The sequence below is a fragment of the Lissotriton helveticus genome, chromosome 2_1, assembly GCF_964261635.1.
Source record: "Lissotriton helveticus chromosome 2_1, aLisHel1.1, whole genome shotgun sequence".
NCBI lineage: Eukaryota > Metazoa > Chordata > Amphibia > Caudata > Salamandridae > Lissotriton > Lissotriton helveticus.
Window position 1 is genome coordinate 872100126 of NC_136059.1, and position 21333 is coordinate 872121458.

At 50.5% G+C, this 21333-nt stretch overlaps 1 protein-coding gene across 1 annotated transcript in view; it reads left to right on the forward strand.

Annotated features, from left to right (window-relative positions):
- The window catches only part of MEGF10 (multiple EGF like domains 10), a 293827-nt gene that overhangs the window by 94464 nt on the left and 178030 nt on the right, over positions 1–21333 (forward strand). The window contains exon 5 of the mRNA XM_078675602.1: positions 16312–16404. Within this exon, the coding sequence (XP_078531728.1) occupies positions 16312–16404 (93 nt within the window). The remainder of the gene's footprint in view (positions 1–16311; positions 16405–21333) is intronic.

The window sequence follows — 21333 nt, forward strand, 5'->3', positions numbered from 1 at the left end:
TGCGATTCCGCCACCTTTTTTATTGCCAGACCTGTCAAGTCTAGTGATGTGGTAGTTGGGGGGAACCAGAATGTCCATTATAGGTGTAGAAGATTCTGTTAGCCATGTTTCAGTCAGGATGATTAAGTCAAGATCCAATTTTAGGATGAGATCGGCGATAGCGGCGGAGTGTCTAGCGGCTGATCTGCAGTTTAGGAGAGTGCATTTGAGACGGGGTGTGTCGAGGGTGGAAGGGTGTTCTAGAGCGAGGGGGACTTTACTCAGGTTACTATGGATAGTGACTCTGTTGTTCAGTGTGGGGGGTCTAAGGGGATTGGAGTGAATCGTAGGTATGGCAGTGAGAGTGTCGGGTGTGTTGCTAAGGGGAGCTGAGTCATAGGAGCGGAGGAGGATGATTGTGTCTAGGTCCGAGAGAGGGTTGCAGGAGCGATGGGGGCGGTTTTCACGATTGAGAACAGGGATTGAGGTCCAGTGCGGTGGGGGTCGAGTGCGAGAGTTCGCCGCCCGGGTGGGGGACCAGTTGGGAGGGGAGGTGATGGTGGAGGCGCGTGAGTGATGTCTGGGGTGTGTGCTGAGCAGTTGTTTGATGATGTGAATGTCTTGTTTGATCTGGTGGAGGGTGTTGGGTGGGGGGTGACTGGAGTGTGATAGACAGAGTAGTTGTTGTTTGATGATGTACATGTCTTCTTTGAGTTGGAGGAGTGAGGCCGTAATGTGGTCCGCAGTGGGACATGTGTTGGAGGTGGGGATGGGAGGGTCAGGCGTGGATGACATAGGGGAGAGGTTGGTGGTGCGGATGAGAGTATTGGTGGTGGGCGTAGAGTGCAGGGTGGAGGATGGGCGTTTATTAGTGGTGGCGGGGGTGGAGGTTGGGTAATGGGGGGTGAGCCTGGGGGGGAAGGGTGATTGTAGATGGGGTCGAGTTGAGTTGATGGAGGTGGCGTGTTCTGTGTGATTAGTTAGTGGGAGGAAGTGGGGGCTGAGAATGGGTGGGGGTAAAGGGTGGGGTTTGCCTTTGTGTGTGTCGGTCTGATGTTGATCTAGAATAGGCCGGTTGAGGGAGAGAGCTGTGGCATCAGGGGTGAGAGGGACGGGGATGAGAGGAACGGGGATGAGGGCTGGTGTGTAGGTGGAAGGGGTGGGGTGGTTGTTGTAAGAGGGAGAGAGATCTATGTCTTTGCTTGAGGGATGTGGGGTGGCTACGGTAGGTGGGAGAATGACTAAGGTGCCGGGAGTAAAGGGGTGGTGCATGTCTTTTTGGGTGGGGGCTGTGGTATCAGGGGTGGTGAAGGGGATGAGGGCTGGTGTGTGGGGGGAAGGGGTGAGGTGGTTGGTGTAAGAGGGTAAGTAATCTATGTCTGTGCTCGACGGGAGGAAGGTAGATACGGTAGATGGGTGAGTGACTGGGGTGTCGGGAGTAAAGGAGAGGTGCATGTTGTTTTGGGGTTGGGCTGGGTTAGAATGAATGTGGTTTGAGGCTGTGGTGTCAGGGGTGACGGGAATGGGTGTGGTATGGGAGGGTGACAAGGTGGGGTTGTAGGGGGGGGAGAGGGTAGATGGGTGAGTGACTGGGGTGTCGGGAGTAAAGGAGAGGTGCATGTTGTTTTGGGGTTGGGCTGGGTTAGAATGAATGTGGTTTGAGGCTGTGGTGTCAGGGTTGACGGGAATGGGTGTGGTATGGGAGGGTGACAAGGTGAGGTTGTAGGGGGGGGAGAGGGTGCCGCTGGAATGTGTGGGTGAGGGATCTATGTCTGTAAATGTGGAGTGCGAGGTAGCTACATTAGGTGGGTGAATGTCTAATGTGCAGGGGGTGGAGAGAAGGTGCGTGTCGATTTGTGGTTGAGCTAGGTTAGAAGGGTTGTGGTTGGGGGCTGTGAATTCAGGGGTGATAGGCCTGCGGGTGCTATGAGTGGGGGTCCGATGAATGGCGAGGTGCTGTTTGAACGTGGGGAACAGGTTGTCTAGTAGTTCCAGGTTCTTGTCTGTGGATTGAATTAGGATAATCCCGTTATTGTATATAGTTATGGTTGTTCTGCCCGGGAAGAGTTGTGATGGAGTGATGGAGAGTTTTAGGCCATGCGCCAAATTCCTGGAGGTGGAGACGGTGAGTAAGGTGCGGAACGTGTTTCTCCATTGGGCTCTGCGTGTGGTGTGGAAGATAATATCAATGTTCAGTGAACCATTGACTGGTGAGAAGTAGGTGTCTGCAAAAGGAGTTTCAGGGTGGGACCTCAGGAAGTTGTGTTTAAAACGTTTAGAGGCTTTTTTAGTGAGTGAGGGTGGGTAGTTGATTTTGTATGTGTGGTTGCCGACAGGTTCCATGATGGGAGGACAATCTAGGTAGGTGTAGGAGGGAGGGTGTAGGAGGGAGGGTGCACTGTCCTAAACAGTTGCAAGGGCCTAAAGTGATACTAGTGCGTGCACAGTAATGCTATGCGCAGAGTACCGCTGCAGACAATAATAGTGAGATAATTGGGAGTGACACTAGTGCGCTGCCAAGGTATTTGAGGTAGTAATTGGTGCATGCAAGATTAACTGACACTAGTGAGTTGCCAAGGTATTTGAGGTAGTACTCGGTGAATACAAGATTAACACTTGAGATGGGTGCGAGTTGCACAAGTATAGGGTGCGCAATAAGGATATAAGGGTGCAGAAAAATGCAAGCAGATAACACATATGCGGTAGTAATCAGTGTATACGGGAAGGGACAATGTAAGTGCAGGTTACATCAGTGACAGGTCTATGCGAGAGAAACGATAATACATTTTAGGAATGGGAGTGAGGAGTGACAATAGTGAGTAGTCATAAATGCGTAAGGTACAGGAGTCTGTGGCAGAATATCATTGCACACACAACTTATATGAACCAACAAGTGACATTAGTGAGCAGCAACGAAAAATATATGAGGTAAAAAATGTGAAATATAGCACTGAGTACAGGAGTACAGGAGTCTGTGGCAGAATATCATTGCACACACAACTTATATGAACCAACAAGTGACATTAGTGAGCAGCAACGAAAAATATATGAGGTATAAAATGTGAAATATAGCACTGAGAAAAATACTTGAATAAAATAAAATAAACTAACTGTGCAGACCATAAAGAATATCTAAATCGAAGGTGCCAATAGTGAGTTAGTCAAAAATCAAAAATCAAAAATATGAAGGTACAGTGAGTCTGTGACAGAATACCATTGCACACACAACTTATATGAACCAGCAAGTGACATTAGTGAGCAGCAACGAAAAATATATGAGGTATAAAATATGAAATATAGCACTGAGAAAAATACATGAATAAAATAAACTAACTGTGCAGACCATAAAGAATAACTCAATCGAGGGTGCCAATAGTGAGTAGTCAAAAATATGTAAGGTACAGTGACAGAATACAATTGCACACATAGATTAGATGACACAGATTAAATGGCACAACAAGTGGCATTAGCGAGCAGCAAAAGAAAAAGAAAAATGTATGAGGTAGCAAACGGTGCATTACCGTTGACGATAAAGTGGGACGTGCAAGCTACAGTTAGGAATATATAGGATATAATGCTACAATGCTACTGTACGAGGCAGTAATATATGGGTGGCAATTGCAATTGGTGCAGAAAAAATGAAATGTGCTGGAAACAATCAGGAATATAATAATACATATCACTGTGAAAAACAGACTATCTACATCTGACGTGAAAAACGCCCAGCTGTGTAAATTGTGCAACCGATAAAAAGTAGTCTGAGAGTCTAAGAGGCCTTAGGTCTTTAAAGGTCGATGGTAGAAATGACTAGACCATGATGGTCTCCCCAAGAAAGACCAGCTAAGATGGACGATCCGATGGGGGAGATAGAAAATTATTGGTCCTTTGTCTGTTGTTGTTACTTTGGGCTCAGAGCAGGACCATTTCACTTTCTATTCAGGCAGGCATTGCTCGTAGCTTGCTGGTATGGAAAAGTGGGGGAGTTGGAGCTGTAGAGCCTCGTGGACATCAAAGGTACTAGCGAGGATTTATTTCTACAGATTTATGGCCCCATGTTGCTCAAGGAGGTAGCTTACGAATGTGAGCAGTTTTATGGCCCCAGCCATTTTGTACAAAGGAGGTAGACTAAAAAATGTGCGCAGGCGGGTGGGGTGAGATAAATACCTTTTGCCTCCCTAAGCGTTTTGGTTTTGCCAGCAGGTTTTGTTGTACTGCTTTGATCCAGATAGATCGGACTGTAGTTATGTGTTTGCCTCGAAGATGATCCAAACCTGTATTTCCCTGGGATGGGGGCGGCTCATGTCGGTCCTCCAGCTCTTGTTTGGCTCCAGAGCCCAAATCAGCAGTTCCCCAGCCTCTATACCTTCCCATCTGTTTCCCGGTGCTTCCAGGAGCCGACTCCACTCAGCCGGCGTCCTTCCTGGTTCCTCCTATGCTGTGGTGCGGGCGGGAGGGGGGTGTCCGCCGACGTCTTCCGGCCAGTCCAGGCACCGCGATCAGCAGCCTGCGCCTTGGAGCGGGTGGGAGGGGGGCCACTCTCCTGTGCAGTCGACACGGCGGTAGCCAGAACTCCCCGCGGGGTCATCAGGGATGGTGTTGGTTTCCCGGCTTCAGAGTCGGAGTTATGCGTTACACTGCGGCGGCCATTTTTTGGAATTGCGCGATTCGGTGGAACGCACGCCGGGTTTGGTGCTATTCTTCTTTGTTTGTCAGGAAGCCGGCGCTGGTCACCAACTACAAATTCCAGGGCTACTGGGCGGCGATCCTCCCGAGGTTCGAGGTTCGAGGCTCGACCAGCGCTGGAGCCCATCGATCGGTAGATCTGTTGCACCGATGCTGGGATGGGGGAGGGGGTCAGCTTCAGGTCGCTCCACAACCCACCGTGGGCACGGGACTCGACGATGGCAAGAGCCCTTTGCGTGATCGCAATCATGCTGGGGGAGCCTCAAAGCGACGCATCAGAGTGCCAACTCTCCGCAGGCTCGGGGCATCCGATTCCCGTGTTCAGCAGACGTCCGTTGAGAGAGGTGATGTCTCCAGCTGACCCAGACTGCGACGGGTGGCTCCAGCCTTCCACCGGACAGGTATGAGGAACTAAAACGATTCTGGTTACTCCTGTTACTCTTACGAATTCGGTTCCGCGGAGCAGAGGGCGCTGACAGGGATAAAACCCTCTAGAGGGATCCCAAACACCAGGAGCTCTTAGCAGGCTCCTGCTCCGGTGGCCATCTTGGCAAATTGTCATAAATACATATAAATACCTATAATACCTATAAATACATTAAACATCTTATGGATATATAGATACAGTTGCAGTTCCTTATGAAAATGATTTGTTCACTGTATGAATTACACTTAGAAGTCATAATTGATTTAATGTGTTTTGTATATAATTGTATGTGTATTGTGATGTGAAATGTACAGTATCTTTGTTAGGTAAAATGTATAGTCTATTCAATGTAGTTGAATGTAAATAGATTTGTTAAAAGTGTTTTTGGAGTATATGTAAATGTTGCACCACCTTTTCCTTTTCACACAAAAATAGAGTCTGACAAAACAAAGATAAGAAGCTTAAAAAAATGGTATAAATAAATAAGAGGCTTCAAACATAAAGGAATGTGTTTGGCTGTTGAGCATAAATTATAAGAGCTCTTAAATAGTAGAGATTCAGGCAAAATTTGTATAATGAACTTATATATAAAGCTGTGCGTTGAGGAATCACTGCCTACTTAGAGAATAATAACAGTCTTCAGTCAAATCACTGGATATATCAAAAGACCGTTTTGAGAATAGAGGGACCGAACTTTAAAGAGACAAAAACAACCTTTCAACTCTTTTCAGGCTCACTTGCTGAGGTAGTAAATTCCATGATGGTGAAGCGTGCCCATTACATGACTAACTCCTCTTCAGGACAAGCGCTAGAAATGAATTATTGTTCTCTTTATTATTAAACTTGGGAATATTTAATTGTATATTCATATGTTTCGTTTGTTTATAAGATTTTATATTTCTTGAATAGTTCCTTTTCTTCACTTGTCACACTAATTGCATTTTTAGGTCTCGGAGACCTATTGCAGCCGAGTTCGCTCTGAAGGGAGGACAGAGCGGTGCACGAGCCTACCAGGGTCTGTGGACGCGCACACACACAGGCAGGCAGGCACGCTTCAGACACACATAGACAGACAGACACACACGCGCACACACACACGCGCACACACACACACACACACACACACACACACACCCTCTCTGCCCACTCCCTCTCTGACGCCCCTCCTCTACCCCTACTCACCGGGCTCTTTCCCTCCGCAGCGGGTCAGTCAGGGCAGCAGGCAGACTCGGTGTCTTCTCCGGCGATCTTCAGCTGATGTGCACGCCCACGCTGCGTCTCGTGCGCGCCCACCACGCTGTTTCGCGCCCGTTGATGCTCAGCTCTTGATTACTACTCCTTCTAGCCCGGATTTTAAATTACTATTTCTTGGTTCTCTAACTTTACTCCACTCTGTTGATTCGTAACAAACTGATATTCAGCACATTTCACAGTCTCGCTCTTGCTTCTCATAAATACAATAAGATTATTTTAAGCAAATGTCTACCCTTCTTTTGGTCCTGTGCCTATTATGCTTCGGACTATAGAGTTTTAGAAAGTGTGGTGGAAGATTCCATGATATCGGCGGCGCGCACAGTGCGGAACCTGGGTGTCAGACATAGAAAAAGACTGCTCATGTGCCAACCTGTGTGCTGAGTGCAGAGTGTGAGTGCAGAGTGTGAGTGCAGAGTGTGAGTGCAGAGTGTGAGTGCAGAGTAGTGAGTGCAGAGTACAGAGTAGTGAGTGCAGAGTGCAGAGTAGTGAGTGCAGAGTAGTGAGTGCAGAGTAGTGAGTGCAGAGTAGTGAGTGTGCAGAGTAGTGAGTGTGCAGAGTAGTGAGTGCAGAGTAGTGAGTGCAGAGTAGTGAGTGCAGAGTAGTGAGTGTGTAGAGTAGTGAGTGCAGAGTGCAGAGTAGTGAGTGCAGAGTGCAGAGTAGTGAGTGCAGAGTGCAGAGTAGTGATTGCAGAGTAGTGAGTGTAGAGTAGTGAGTGCCGAGTAGTGAGTAGTGAGTGCCGAGTCGTGAGTGCAGAGTCGTGAGTGCAGAGTCGTGAGTGCCGAGTCGTGAGTGCAGAGTCGTGAGTGCCGAGTCGTGAGTGCCGAGTCGTGAGTGCCGAGTCGTGAGTGCCGAGTAGTGAGTGCAGAGTAGTGAGTGCAGAGTAGTGAGTGCAGAGTGCAGAGTAGTGAGTGCAGAGCAGTGAGTGCAGAGCAGTGAGTGCAGAGCAGTGAGTGCAGAGCAGTGAGTGCCGAGCAGTGAGTGCCGAGTAGTGAGTGCAGAGTAGTGAGTGCAGAGTGCAGAGTAGTGAGTGCAGAGTAGTGAGTGCAGAGTGCAGAGTAGTGAGTGCAGAGTAGTGAGTAGTGAGTAGTGAGTGAAGAGTAGTGAGTAGTGAGTGCAGAGTAGTGAGTAGTGAGTGCAGAGTAGTGAGTAGTGAGAGCAGAGTAGTGAGTGCAGAATAGTGAGTAGTGAGTGCAGAGTAGTGAGTAGTGAGTGCAGAGTAGTGAGTGCAGAGTAGTGAGTAGTGAGTAGTGAGTGCAGAGTAGTGAGTGCAGAGTAGTGAGTGCAGAGTAGTGAGTGCAGAGTAGTGAGTAGTGAGTGCTGAGTAGTGAGTGCAGAGTAGTGAGTAGTGAGTAGTGAGTGCAGAGTAGTGAGTAGTGAGTGCAGAGTAGTGAGTAGTGAGTGCAGAGTAGTGAGTAGTGAGTAGTGAGTGCAGAGTAGTGTGTAGTGAGTGCAGAGTAGTGTGTAGTGAGTGTAGAGTAGTGAGTGCAGAGTAGTGAGTAGTGAGTAGTGAGTGCAGAGTAGTGAGTAGTGAGTGCAGAGTAGTGAGTGCAGAGTAGTGAGTGCAGAGTAGTGAGTGCAGAGTAGTGAGTGCAGATTAGTGAGTGCAGAGGAGTAGTGAGTAGTGAGTGCAGAGTAGTGAGTGCAGAGTAGTGAGTAGTGAGTGCAGAGTAGTGAGTAGTGAGTGCAGAGTAGTGAGTAGTGAGTGCAGAGTAGTGTGTAGTGAGTGCAGAGTAGTGTGTAGTGAGTGCAGAGTACTGAGTAGTGAGTGCAGAGTAGTGAGTGCAGAGTAGTGAGTAGTAAGTGCAGAGTAGTGAGTAGTGAGTGCAGAGTAGTGTGTAGTGAGTGCAGAGTAGTGTGTAGTGAGTGCAGAGTAGTGAGTGCAGAGTAGTGAGTAGTGAGTGCAGAGTAGTGAGTAGTGAGTGCAGAGTAGTGAGTGCAGAGTAGTGAGTGCAGAGGAGTAGTGAGTAGTGAGTGCAGAGTAGTGAGTAGTGAGTGCAGAGTAGTGAGTGCAGAGTAGTGAGTGCAGAGTAGTGAGTGCAGAGTAGTGAGTAGTGAGTGCAGAGTAGTGAGTAGTGAGTGCAGAGTAGTGAGTAGTGAGTGCAGAGTAGTGAGTGCAGAGTAGTGAGTAGTGAGTGCAGAGTAGTGTGTAGTGAGTGCAGAGTAGTGTGTAGTGAGTGCAGAGTAGTGAGTGCAGAGTAGTGAGTGCAGAGTAGTGTGTAGTGAGTGCAGAGTAGTGAGTGCAGAGTAGTGAGTAGTGAGTGCAGAGTAGTGAGTAGTGGGTGCAGAGTAGTGAGTAGTGAGTGCAGAGTAGTGAGTAGTGAGTGCAGAGTAGTAAGTGCAGAGTAGTGAGTAGTGAGTGCAGAGTAGTGCGTAGTGAGTGCAGAGTAGTGAGTAGTGTGTAGTGAGTGCAGAGTAGTGTGTAGTGAGTGCAGAGTAGTGAGTAGTGAGTGCAGAGTAGTGAGTAGTGAGTGCAGAGTAGTGTGTAGTGAGTGCAGAGTAGTGAGTGCAGAGTAGTGAGTAGTGAGTAGTGAGTGCAGAGTAGTGAGTGCAGAGTAGTGAGTAGTGAGTGCAGAGTAGTGAGTGCAGAGGAGTAGTGAGTAGTGAGTGCAGAGTAGTGAGTAGTGAGTGCAGAGTAGTGTGTAGTGAGTGCAGAGTAGTGTGTAGTGAGTGCAGAGTAGTGAGGGCAGAGTAGTGAGTAGTGAGTGCAGAGTAGTGAGTAGTGAGTGCAGAGGAGTAGTGAGTGCAGAGTAGTGAGTAGTGAGTGCAGAGTAGTGAGTGCAGAGTAGTGAGTGCAGAGTAGTGAGTGCAGAGTAGTGAGTAGTGAGTGCAGAGTAGTGAGTAGTGAGTGCAGAGTAGTGTGTAGTGAGTGCAGAGTAGTGAGTAGTGAGTGCAGAGTAGTGAGTAGTGAGTGCAGAGTAGTGTGTAGTGAGTGCAGAGTAGTGAGTAGTGAGTGCAGAGTAGTGAGTAGTGAGTGCAGAGTAGTGTGTAGTGAGTGCAGAGTAGTGTGTAGTGAGTGCAGAGTAGTGAGTGCAGAGTAGTGAGTGCAGAGTAGTGTGTAGTAAGTGCTGAGTAGTGAGTGCAGAGTAGTGAGTAGTGAATAGTGAGTGCAGAGTAGTGAGTGCAGAGTAGTGTGTAGTGAGTGCAGAGTAGTGAGTGGTGGGTAGTGAGTGCAGAGTAGTGAGTAGTGAGTGCAGAGTAGTGAGTGCAGAGTAGTGAGTGCAGAGTAGTGAGTAGTGAGTGCAGAGTAGTGAGTAGTGAGTGCAGAGTAGTGAGTAGTGAGTGCAGAGTAGTGAGTGCAGAGTAGTGAGTAGTGAGTGCAGAGTAGTGAGTAGTGAGTGCAGAGTAGTGAGTAGTGAGTGCAGAGTAGTGAGTAGTGAGTGCAGAGTAGTGAGTAGTGAGTGCAGAGCAGTGAGTGCAGAGTAGTGAGTAGTGAGTGCAGAGTAGTGAGTAGTGAGTGCAGAGTAGTGAGTAGTGAGTGCAGAGTAGTGAGTAGTGAGTGCAGAGTAGTGAGTGCAGAGTAGTGAGTAGTGAGTGCAGAGTAGTGAGTGCGGAATATTGAGTGCAGAATATTGAGTGCGGAATATTGAGTGCAGAGTAGTGAGTGCAGAGTGCAGAGTAGTGAGTGTAGAGTGCAGAGTAGTGAGTGCAGAGTAGTGAGTGCAGAGTGCAGAGTAGTGAGTGCAGAGTAGTGAGTGCAGAGTGCAGAGTAGTGAGTGCAGAGTGCAGAGTGCAGAGTAGTGAGTGCAGAGTGCAGAGTAGTGAGTGCAGAGTGCAGAGTAGTGAGTGCAGAGTAGTGAGTGCAGAGTGCAGAGTAGTGAGTGCAGAGTGCAGAGTAGTGAGTAGTGAGTGCAGAGTAGTGAGTAGTGAGTGCAGAGTAGTGAGTGCAGAGTAGTGAGTAGTGAGTGCAGAGTAGTGAGTGCAGAGTAGTGAGTAGTGAGTGCAGAGTAGTGAGTAGTGAGTGCAGAGTAGTGAGTAGTGAGTGCAGAGTAGTGAGTGCAGAGTAGTGAGTGCAGAGTAGTGAGTGCAGAGTAGTGAGTGCGTAGAGTAGTGAGTGCAGAGTAGTGAGTGCAGAGTAGTGAGTGCAGAGTAGTGAGTGCAGAGTAGTGAGTGCAGAGTAGTGAGTGCAGAGTAGTGAGTGCGTAGAGTAGTGAGTGCGTAGAGTATTGAGTGCGTAGAGTATTGAGTGCGTAGAGTATTGAGTGCGTAGAGTATTGAGTGCGCAGAGTAGTGAGTGCGCAGAGTAGTGAGTGCGCAGAGTAGTGAGTGCAGAGTAGTGAGTGCAGAGTAGTGAGTGCAGAGTAGTGAGTGCAGAGTAGTGAGTGCAGATGCAGAGTGAGTGTGCAAAATGCAGAGAGAGTGTGCAGAATGCAGAGTGAGTGTGCAGAGCGGTGTGCGCTGTTGAGTGCAGAGAGGTGTGCGCTGTTGAGTGCAGAGTGCTGTGTGCTGTTGAGTGCAGAGTGGTGTGTGCTGTTGAGTGCAGAGTGGTGTGCATTGGCAATGTAAATGACAATGCCATTTATTTATGATTTAAAGAAAAAAAAGAAATGTCATGAGCAATGCCAATAGATCTACCTTTAATGATGCCGAGACCATTGCATTGTAAATGCTTGTTTTAAAGTATGTGCTGAAACTTCCGAAACCTTCCACGTGTTTCTAACCTATTACTGATTTCTAAAGGAGTACAATTTGTCCAGAGACATTTCTGTGTGTTTATTTTTATACCGTAGATTCCCCTGCAGATGAACTGTAAATCAAGGAGATGTATTAAAGATGGTCTGATATTGTGTATGTCACATATTTACGTCACGCATGTTCTACATGGCACAAAATAATAATTTGAACCCAGAGATGAAAAATGATGTGTACGTGCGTGCGTCTGTTTGTGTGCGTGTGTCGTGCGTGTGTCTGTGTGCACGCACAAACACACATAGACGCAGACACATGTAGACACGCTCGCTCTACACTGGGACGGTACCTCCCGTCCGGTTGCCAGTAAAGCTCCAGAGTTGTGGCTGCCGCACCACTGACGCCCCGTTGCCAGGTTTCATACAGCCCTATCCTAATAGAGGGGGAGGCCCGGCAGTATGTCCTGCCCCTGCGGAGCCCCGCCCACACGGGCCTGCGTCCACACTGAACGCACTTCTCTTTTACTCCTTTACTGATGTCTGCACACCCAAAGGCCTGGACACACCTCATCAGCTGCAATTACCACAATTAAGCGCATTACGTTTGTACAAACTGCGGGCAGGGCAGGGCAGGAAGTAATGGCATCGACATAAAAATATTTGGCGCGTTAACGTCAGAAAACAGATGTTGCCTGAGGTTGAGGAAGCCAAGAGTGCAGTAAGCTGGGGGCACAGCTCATGGCATGCAGAGCTCCCAGGCTTGAGATACATGGCGCAGGCACCCTCTGCTCCGAACCACCCTTCTGAGGCCAGGCACTGTCAGGACCAGAGGGCCAGGCACTGTCCGAACCAGGCCCTTCTAAGCCAGGCACTGTCCGGACCAAGAACTTCTGCAGCCAGGCACTGTCCGAACCAAAGGACCAGGCACTGTCTGAACCAGGCCCTTCTGCGGCCAGGCACTGTCCGAACCAGCCCTTCTAAGCCAGGCACTGTCCGGACCAAGCCTTTCTAAGCCAGGCACTGTCCGAACCAAAGGGCCAGGCACTGTCCAAACCAGGCCTTCTGCGGCCAGGCATTGTCCGAACCAGGCCCTTCTGCGGCCAGGCACTGTTCGGACCAGGCACTGTCTGAGCTAGGCCATTCTGCGGCCAGGCATTGTCCGAACCAGAGGGCCAGGCACTGTCCGAACCAGGCCTTTCTGCGGCCAGTCACTGTCCGAACCAGCCCTTCTATGACCAGGCACTGTTCAGACCAGGCACTGCCTGAGCTAGGCCCTTCTGCGGCCAGGCACTGTCCGGACCAGGCCCTTCTGCGGCCAGGCACTTTCCGGACCAGGCCCTCCTGCAACCTGGCACTGTCAGGACCAGGCCCTTCTGCGGCCAGGCACTGTCCGGACCAGGCCCTTCTGCAGCCAGGCACTGTCCTGACCATGACCTTCTGCGGCCAGGCACTGTCCTGACCATGACCTTCTGCGGCCAGGCACTGTCAGGACCAGAGGGCCAAGCACTGTCCGAACCAGGCCCTTCTGCGGCCAGGCACTGTCCGAACCAGCCCTTCTAAGCCAGGCACTGTCCGAACCAAGCCTTTCTAAGCCAGGCACTGTCCGAACCAAAGGGCCCGTCACTGTCTGAACCAGGCCCTTCTGCGGCCAGGCATTGTCCGAACCAGAGGGCCAGGCACTGTCCGAACCAGGCCCTTCTGCGGCCAGGCACTGTTCGTATCAGGCACTGTCTGAGCTAGGCCATTCTGCGACCAGGCATTGTCCGAACCAGAGGGCCAGGCACTGTCCGAACCAGGCCTGCTGCGGCCAGTCACTGTCCGAACCAGCCCTTCTATGACCAGCCACTGTTCAGACCAGGCACTGTCTGAACTAGGCCCTTCTGCGGCCAGGCACTTTCCGGACCAGGCCCTTCTGCAACCAGGCACTGTCGGGACCAGGCCCTTCTGCGGCCAGGCATTGTCCGAACCAGAGGGCCAGGCACTGTCCGAACCAGGCCCTTCTGTGACCAGGCACTGTTCGGACCAGGCACTGTCTGAGCTAGGCCATTTTGCGGCCAGGCATTGTCCGAACCAGAGGGCCAGGCACTGTCCGAACCAGGCCCTTCTGCGGCCAGTCACTGTCCGAACCAGCCCTTCTATGACCAGGCACTGTTCAGATCAGGCACTGTCTGAGCTAGGCCCTTCTGCGGCCAGGCACTGTCCGGACCAGGCCCTTCTGCGGCCAGGCACTTTCCGTACCAGGTCCTTCTACAACCAGGCACTGTCGGGACCAGGCCCTTCGGCGGCCAGGCACTGTCCGGACCAGGCCCTTCTGCGGCCAGGCACTGTCCTGACCATGACCTTCTGCGGCCAGGCACTGTCCGGAGCAGGCCCTTCTGCAGCCAGGCAATGTCCGGACCAGGCCCTTCTGCAGACAGGCACTGTCCTGACCAGGCCCTTCTGCGACCAGGCAATGTCCGGACCAGGCCCTTCTGCGGCCAGGCACTGTCCGGACCAGGCCCTTCTGCGGCCAGGCAATGTCCGGACCAGGCCCTTCTGCAACCTGGCACTGTCAGGACCAGGCCCTTCTGCGGCCAGGCACTGTCCGGACCAGGCCCTTCTGCGGCCAGGCACTGTCCTGACCATGACCTTCTGCGGCCAGGCACTGTCCTGACCATGACCTTCTGCGGCCAGGCACTGTCAGGACCAGAGGGCCAAGCACTGTCCGAACCAGGCCCTTCTGCGGCCAGGCACTGTCCGAACCAGCCCTTCTAAGCCAGGCACTGTCCGAACCAAGCCTTTCTAAGCCAGGCACTGTCCGAACCAGGCCCTTCTGCGGCCAGGCATTGTCCGAACCAGAGGGCCAGGCACTGTCCGAACCAGGCCCTTCTGCGGCCAGGCACTGTTCGTACCAGGCACGGTCTGAGCTAGGCCATTCTGCGACCAGGCATTGTCCGAACCAGAGGGCCAGGCACTGTCCGAACCAGGCCTGCTGCGGCCAGTCACTGTCCGAACCAGCCCTTCTATGACCAGCCACTGTTCAGACCAGGCACTGTCTGAACTAGGCCCTTCTGCGGCCAGGCACTTTCCGGACCAGGCCCTTCTGCAACCAGGCACTGTCGGGACCAGGCCCTTCTGCGGCCAGGCATTGTCCGAACCAGAGGGCCAGGCACTGTCCGAACCAGGCCCTTCTGTGACCAGGCACTGTTCGGACCAGGCACTGTCTGAGCTAGGCCATTCTGCGGCCAGGCATTGTCCGAACCAGAGGGCCAGGCACTGTCCGAACCAGGCCCTTCTGCGGCCAGTCACTGTACGAACCAGCCCTTCTATGACCAGGCACTGTTCAGACCAGGCACTGTCTGAGCTAGGCCCTTCTGCGGCCAGGCACTGTCCGGACCAGGCCCTTCTGCGGCCAGGCACTTTCCGTACCAGGTCCTTCTACAACCAGGCACTGTCGGGACCAGGCCCTTCTGCGGCCAGGCACTGTCCGGACCAGGCCCTTCTGCGGCCAGGCACTGTCCTGACCATGACCTTCTGCGGCCAGGCACTGTCCGGACCAGGCCCTTCTGCAGCCAGGCAATGTCCGGACCAGGCCCTTCTGCAGACAGGCACTGTCCTGACCAGGCCCTTCTGCGACCAGGCAATGTCCGGACCAGGCCCTTCTGCGGCCAGGCACTGTCCGGACCAGGCCCTTCTGCGGCCAGGCAATGTCCGGACCAGGCCCTTCTAAGGCCAGGCCCTGTCCAGACCAGGCCCTTATAAGGCCAGGCACTGTCCGAGCTAGGCCCTTCTGCGACCAGGCACTCTCCGAACCAGCCCTTCTAAGCCAGGCACTGTCCGGACCAAGCCCTTCTGCAGCCAGGCACTGTCCGAACCAAAGGGCCAGGCACTGTCCGAACCAGGCCCTTCTGCGGCCAGGCATTGTCCGAACCAGAGGGCCAGGCACTGTCCGAACCAGGCCCTTCTGCGGCCAGGCATTGTCCGAACCAGAGGGCCAGGCACTGTCCGAACCAGGCCCTTCTGCGGCCAGTCACTGTCCGAACCAGCCCTTCTATGGCCAGGCACTGTTCGGACCAGGCACTGTCTGAGCTAGGCACTTCTGCGGCCAGGCAATGTCCGGACCGGGCCCTTTTGCGGCCAGGCACTGTCCGGACCAGGCCCTTCTGCAACCAGGCACTGTCTGGACAAGGCCCTTCTGCAACCAGGCAGTGTTTGAGCTAGGGCCTTCTGAGGCCAGGCACTGTCTGAGTAAGGCCCTTCTGCGGCCAAGCACTGTCCAGACCCTACTGAGACCAGGCAATGTCGGGACCAGGACCTTCTGAGACCAGGCACTGTCCGGACCAGGCCCTTCTGTGGCCAGGTACTGTCTGAACCAGAAGACCAGGCACTGTCCGCACCAGACCCTTCTGCGGCCAGGTACTGTCTGAACCAGAAAACCAGGCACTGTCCGCACCAGACCCTTCTGCGGCCAGGCACTGTCCGGACCAGGCCCTTTTGAGGGTAGGCACTGTCCGGACCAGGCCCTTCTGCGGCCAGGCACTGTCCGGACTAGGCCCTCTCCGGACCAGGCCCTTCTGCGGCTAGGCACTGTCCGGACCAGGCCCTTCTGCGGCCAGGCACTGTGCGGACCAGGGCCTTCTGCGGCCAGGCACTGTCCTGCCAAAGCGGCAGGCAATTTGCCCAGTCCCGCTATTAACGGAGGAGCAGTTTTTCTAAATCTTTAACCAGTACTGTTGCGGGTATATGTTTTGGAGGGACAGTTTTCCTACTGTTGTGGGTGTATGTTTTGGAGGGACAGTTTTTCTACTGTTGTGGGTGTATGTTTTGGAGGGACAGTTTTCCTACTATTGTGGGTGTATGTTTTGGAGGGACTGTTTTCCTACTGTTGCGGGTGTATGTTGTGGAGGGACAGTTTTCCTACTGTTGCGGGTGTATATTTTGGAGGGACAGTTTTCCTACTGTTGCGGGTGTATGTTTTGGAGGGACAGTTTTCCTACTGTTGCGGGTGTATGTTTTGGAGGGATAGTTTTCCTACTGTTGCGGGTGTATGTTTTGGAGGGACAGTTTTCCTACTGTTGCGGGTGTATGTTTTGGAGGGATAGTTTTCGTACTGTTGGGGGTGTATGTTTTGGAGGGACAGTTTTCCTACTGTTGCGGGTGTATGTTGTGGAGGGCTGGGTTTTCTTTTCACTGTCTTTTCAGTCGAATTCTTAGGGAAAGCCCAGACATTGATATGCGGACTCGAGTGTAGTCTCTTGTGACATCTGGGAGGAGAGTGCGGGGCAGCTGTGCCCTAGATGTGATTGCTGTTTGTGTGGGTTTTGTCCGAGCCTCTCTCACTGGACTGATTTCTTCTCTTGACAGCTCAGTGTGCTGATAAATGCGTGCACGGCCGCTGCATCGCCCCGAACACCTGTCAGTGCGAGCCGGGCTGGGGCGGGCCCAACTGCTCCAGTGGTAAGTTCTCACCTGCCGCTGTCGCTCTCCGCTTTCTTTGTGTTCCTTCGCCCTGTGGTTTGCTGATTACCACGGATCATGTGACTGTTTTCTTGTCGTCGTAAGCAGGAGCTCTTCACTTTTGGCACTTACATTTGGAGTTCTGTGTTCCTCTGAGTCTTTGTTCTGAGTTGTAAAGGGGTGGTGTTCACGAGGAATCTTAGCTTCACGTGCAACAAAACTCGAAATGTTCTGGTTATCTGCAGGGTTTTGTGTGGGTAGGAAGGACCACTGCCTGCCTGAGCCTGGACAGTCTGCCGAGACTGCAGGCAAGCATCACAGTGAAGACAAGCAAATTATCTGAAGTTTATTGAGTCTGTGAATGTAATATTTGTGAATTTGTTTATTAAAGGTTTTTTTGTTGTAAAGCACTGCATGCTGAATTTTTTGGCATCTCAGCGCTTTAAGTTATTCATAAACTGTGCTGTTTAAGATAAGTGAGTAACAACAATCATTTTCTTGTAAATAATGTTGAAACTCTTTCAATTGAAATTGTGAGCCTGTGAATGAAAGCTTACTGAGGCCTGTGGAAGGGGTAGCGGTCTTCAAAGTGTCTCCCTCACTCCTGCTAGGTTCCCTCTGAGTCACGCACGTACTCCCTGTTTGCTCCCCACGTATCCTCCATCCGCCATCTTACAGTGCATCTCTTTTCTATTCAGCACCCTCTTTACACTCTCTCCTGAATGAGCTTCCGCACGTCTCCTTCATTTCACCGCCCAAAAACACAACACACCCACTAAACTGTAGGCATTGCATTTTCTTTCTCTTATGTCTTGTCAAAGTGTTGGCAGCTGTGTACCTCCTTCACACACATTTGCGCAGAATCACAATTGCAACTGGAATATGAGAACATTGCTCTGTACGCTTTGCTGAGAGGCCAAGGACAGAGTGACCGTGTATCCTGAACCTCTTTTTCACCCACTGACAAGTACTGTGAAAAACTCGCACTGCCTTCAGCCTTAACACTCGACCTCTCAATCTGGGCCCGTTATAAATGGGAGACAGCCATTACCACGCAGTTTTTACACCGCGGTACCATTACAACGCATCAATCATAACGCAAGTCGTTACAACGACTTGCGCTGGATGGCGCTATGTACTAAGGAATTGCATGATTTACAATTCCAACACCTTCCCTACTGTTACGTGGGCTGGAGTTGGAATTGTAAATCATACTATTCCAAAATCCAGCGCCTCCAGCGCAAGTCGTTGTAACGACTTGTGTTGTGATTGACGCGTTGTATTGGTACCGCGGTGTAGAAACCCCGTTGTAATGCCATAGAACCGTTATAAATAGCTGGAGGCAACTCAGTTCAGTGTATGCACTATCGAGAGTAGTATGATGCACGGAAAAAAAATTCACAAACCCGACATCCTGGAAATAGCTACCCCTCTTAGGGAATGACAAAAATTAAGTAAAACATAACGTAAACAGGAACTAAATTGCTAATGTGGATTACCATAATGGTTCTTACATTCATTGTTCAGAAATCAATCAGTGTTTTTGATGACAAAAAAGTTAAGGACATAGAGCACAATAAGGACCAATTTCAATGTCCTTGTTTAGTTGTGCTTGCAAAAGCACTTGTAAACAAAAAAACTTAAAACAAGCTTAGAGCCTGCCCCTTATTTACTATTACTTACTATTGATTGGCTCCAACGTCACTCTTGTTTCCTTGCTTCTTATTGGTCAGAACCTACCTCTCACCTCAGCTTCCTCCTGGGGCTTCATGTGTGTTTCTGCTGTGGAACATTGACCAAGTACAGCTTTCTGTCTGTGGCCAGTGTCCTCCCACTGGCCGCAAGCTCCTTCAGGTACTTTTTTTTAACTTCCTTACATGCACTCTTGCAGAGTGCATAAGTCTGCAGTTCCTCTCCCTCACCTCACCTCCCTCACTCCTTCCTCCTGCTGTTACTGCTCTTTCCTTTACGTTGCTTTCCTGCATCCTTCACCTGATGTTGTTTCTTCCCCCACCACTCGTGATGTCTCTTGTTCTTACCCTCCTCCTGCTGTCTGTTGCCCACCCCTGTCCTCCTTCCATGGTCTGTTGTTTGTTCCCCACCCGCCCTCCTCACTCATGTTACTTGTCCCTCCTCCCCGAGCTCCACCACACTGTTTTTACACATATTGCACAGCAGCACAGGCTGCTGTGCAACATGGCTAAAAGGGGGGAAAAAGCACAATGTCGTGGTTGGCGCTGGCTGGGTCATACTGCTTATTTATCAACTTTAAGCCAAGTTGCACAGCAGCTTGTGCAACTGGGTGACATATAAAACAAACATTGACAAAGGCAATAGAACTTACATAGTCAAAACCTATTGGCGTTGCCAATGCTTGTTAACTACTACCGGGTCACAGACCCGGAGTGACCCGACCCTTAAAGCCATTTGTTTAGGTACGTTTTTACTCTCAGAATCATCACAACACCTTTGCCATCAAAGCTTAGTTAGTCCAGATATCTGCAGTGGCAGAGAGCCTCAATGGTCAAGGCTTCTGAAGGGGAGGAGAGGGGAGAGAATAGTAAGTCGGCCACCCGAACCGAGTGTACAATTCATGACAGCAGAGCCGTCCGACCTGGGATACCCCTCCCCGAGGGGTGGTTTCACTGACATCAGCTGTTATGTGTCTATGATTATGAGTGAATACCGCAGTGTATGACTGAAGGTGTATTTCTCCTAAGTCACTGATGTATTGTTTTAGCACCAGTTAGTGGTTTGTTACTCCTTGTCGGTGATCTTAATTTTCATTGACTGCTTAGCACATACAACCTCCACGCTTAGCGTATTGCTCTGAGACCTCTTTTTCTTGCTCACCCCAGCACAAGTGGACAGTTCCTCTTACAATTCCTGCACTATTGAGGCTTTGAGTGAAGGCTTCTTGGCCTAGGATAGCAAGGAACGATCCCTCGTGTCATGCAGACAAGCTGCTGAGGCATCATGCAGAACCTCAGCGTTACGTCTGCTCACCATTGCCATTACCTCCACGGCTAAGACCTTATGCATTGGTATATTGTACTTTAGATGTGGAGGGGGGACTCCAGGGGAATTGAAAAGCAGATTGCTGCTGAATCGGTATTCGCCACATGGGATTTGGTTTTCTGCCAGATCCCCAGCAGACAGAAAGTCAATGGGATGAGACCTTCCTTTGACTGGGCTGCTGCTGAGTATTCGATCTATCATCAGCCTGCTGGTGGAGAACAGCGAACATTGCTGCATGGACTGTATTAATGCTTTTTAGATTGAGCGGCTCTGTTGCATCGCAGTGATGTACCCGGTCACCTCCCCGCGTCTGTGCAGGGAGTCCAGCAGGTCCAACATGGAAAGAAATCAAAAACTATCCGGTATAAGGGCGAGTGCGAGAGTCACTTTGTGATCAGAGACAAAGCCAGTCTTTAACTGCCAAGCGAAGGCTGCAGTGTACACTGAAAGGTTGCTAAGCAAGACAGTCTGTAAGCATCTGCTGTTTGTTTGTTTTCTAAAAATTGTCAACATCACAGATGAAGTGACAGAACTATGGTGCATCATTTTATCGGGACATCTTTGAATCGGCTCCATATTGTGTGATTACCATTGAAGCTGATCCCGCCCTTTTAAAGGATCTGATTTCAGACAAAGACTTGCAAATATAGTATTATCAATGGCGGCAGTGCACAGAGCAGAATCACCAACCATCATCAGCAAACAAAAAGTCCATCAAAGCCACAAGAAATATTTACATGTAAGAGCCAATGTGCCATCCTATCTTTGAGTCGCATTCTGAGTTCAAGAGCACTAAAGTTTGCGTTAAGAAAAAACGAGCACTTCCATCTTGTCAGCCATTGACTGATTACCTGTAAAAACCGGATCTGCCACCAGTAGTTGCCGCATACGGAAAGTGCAGTCCAACGGGTTTCAAAGGTGGCTTCCCTGTGCTCTGAGGGTTGTTTACTGGTTTCCTTATGCTAAGGTTTGCACTGCACGATTTTGCGGGGAGTGGGGTGTAGTGGAGGTCAAAGATTTCAGGAATTGGGCGCTTTCTCACCAAAGTACTCGATTATAGTACATCAAAACTTCAAATTGTATCTGATGTTCCATTGGGAGCCAGTGAGGCTCGTTTATGGCTAGAATAAAAGAACTGACTGACTGGTTTTGTTCCCTTTGGGCACCAGTGTACACTCTGTTGAAATAGTGCAGCCAAGACAGAACCTGGTCTCTTTTCTGTTTGATTTTTTGTTTTAAACACAGTAGAGATTGGGCCCTTCTAAGCATCGTGAGTTGGAAGTCAATATTCTTTCACAGCGCAGTCATATTTGAATGAAAGGGCGCTTCTGTTCGAGTCCCACTCCAAGAATTTCGTCCATTAAGATAAGTACTCATCAGTGGAAGCACAAGAAGGTGACGTGCACAGCGAGCATTAGTTAGGGTCACTTGCGCACATTTCGATGACAGTATTTCGGTTGAGATAGCGATAGAACTGAAGATGGTGCTAGAACGGACAAGCTTTGAAGTCTGTGAGAAGAGTTCTCAGATATGGAATTAAAGGAGAGCTGATTCCAGCAGGCTGTGGCCGACATGTGTGTGGTCTGTATTGGTCTTGAGAAGATGTATGGAGCGGGGAGGAGGGACAGATCAATCCATTAGACTGGAGCGAAGACATGTAGAGCTCATCCTTCGCAGCGCGGTTCCTCACCCCATCTATCACACCGGGTCAGGATCATTTGGAGGGACGAAAGCTATCTGCGAGGCATTGAGAAAATAAATTGATGTCCCCTTTGAACAGCAACACACACCAATATTATGGACTTAGTATTGAGACAGTATACTTAATCTTGCCAACAGGAGCAGGTGACTATTGGATTTCCACAATGCTGGTCAATCCCAGACGCAAAGATGAATTGTGTTCTATCGAAG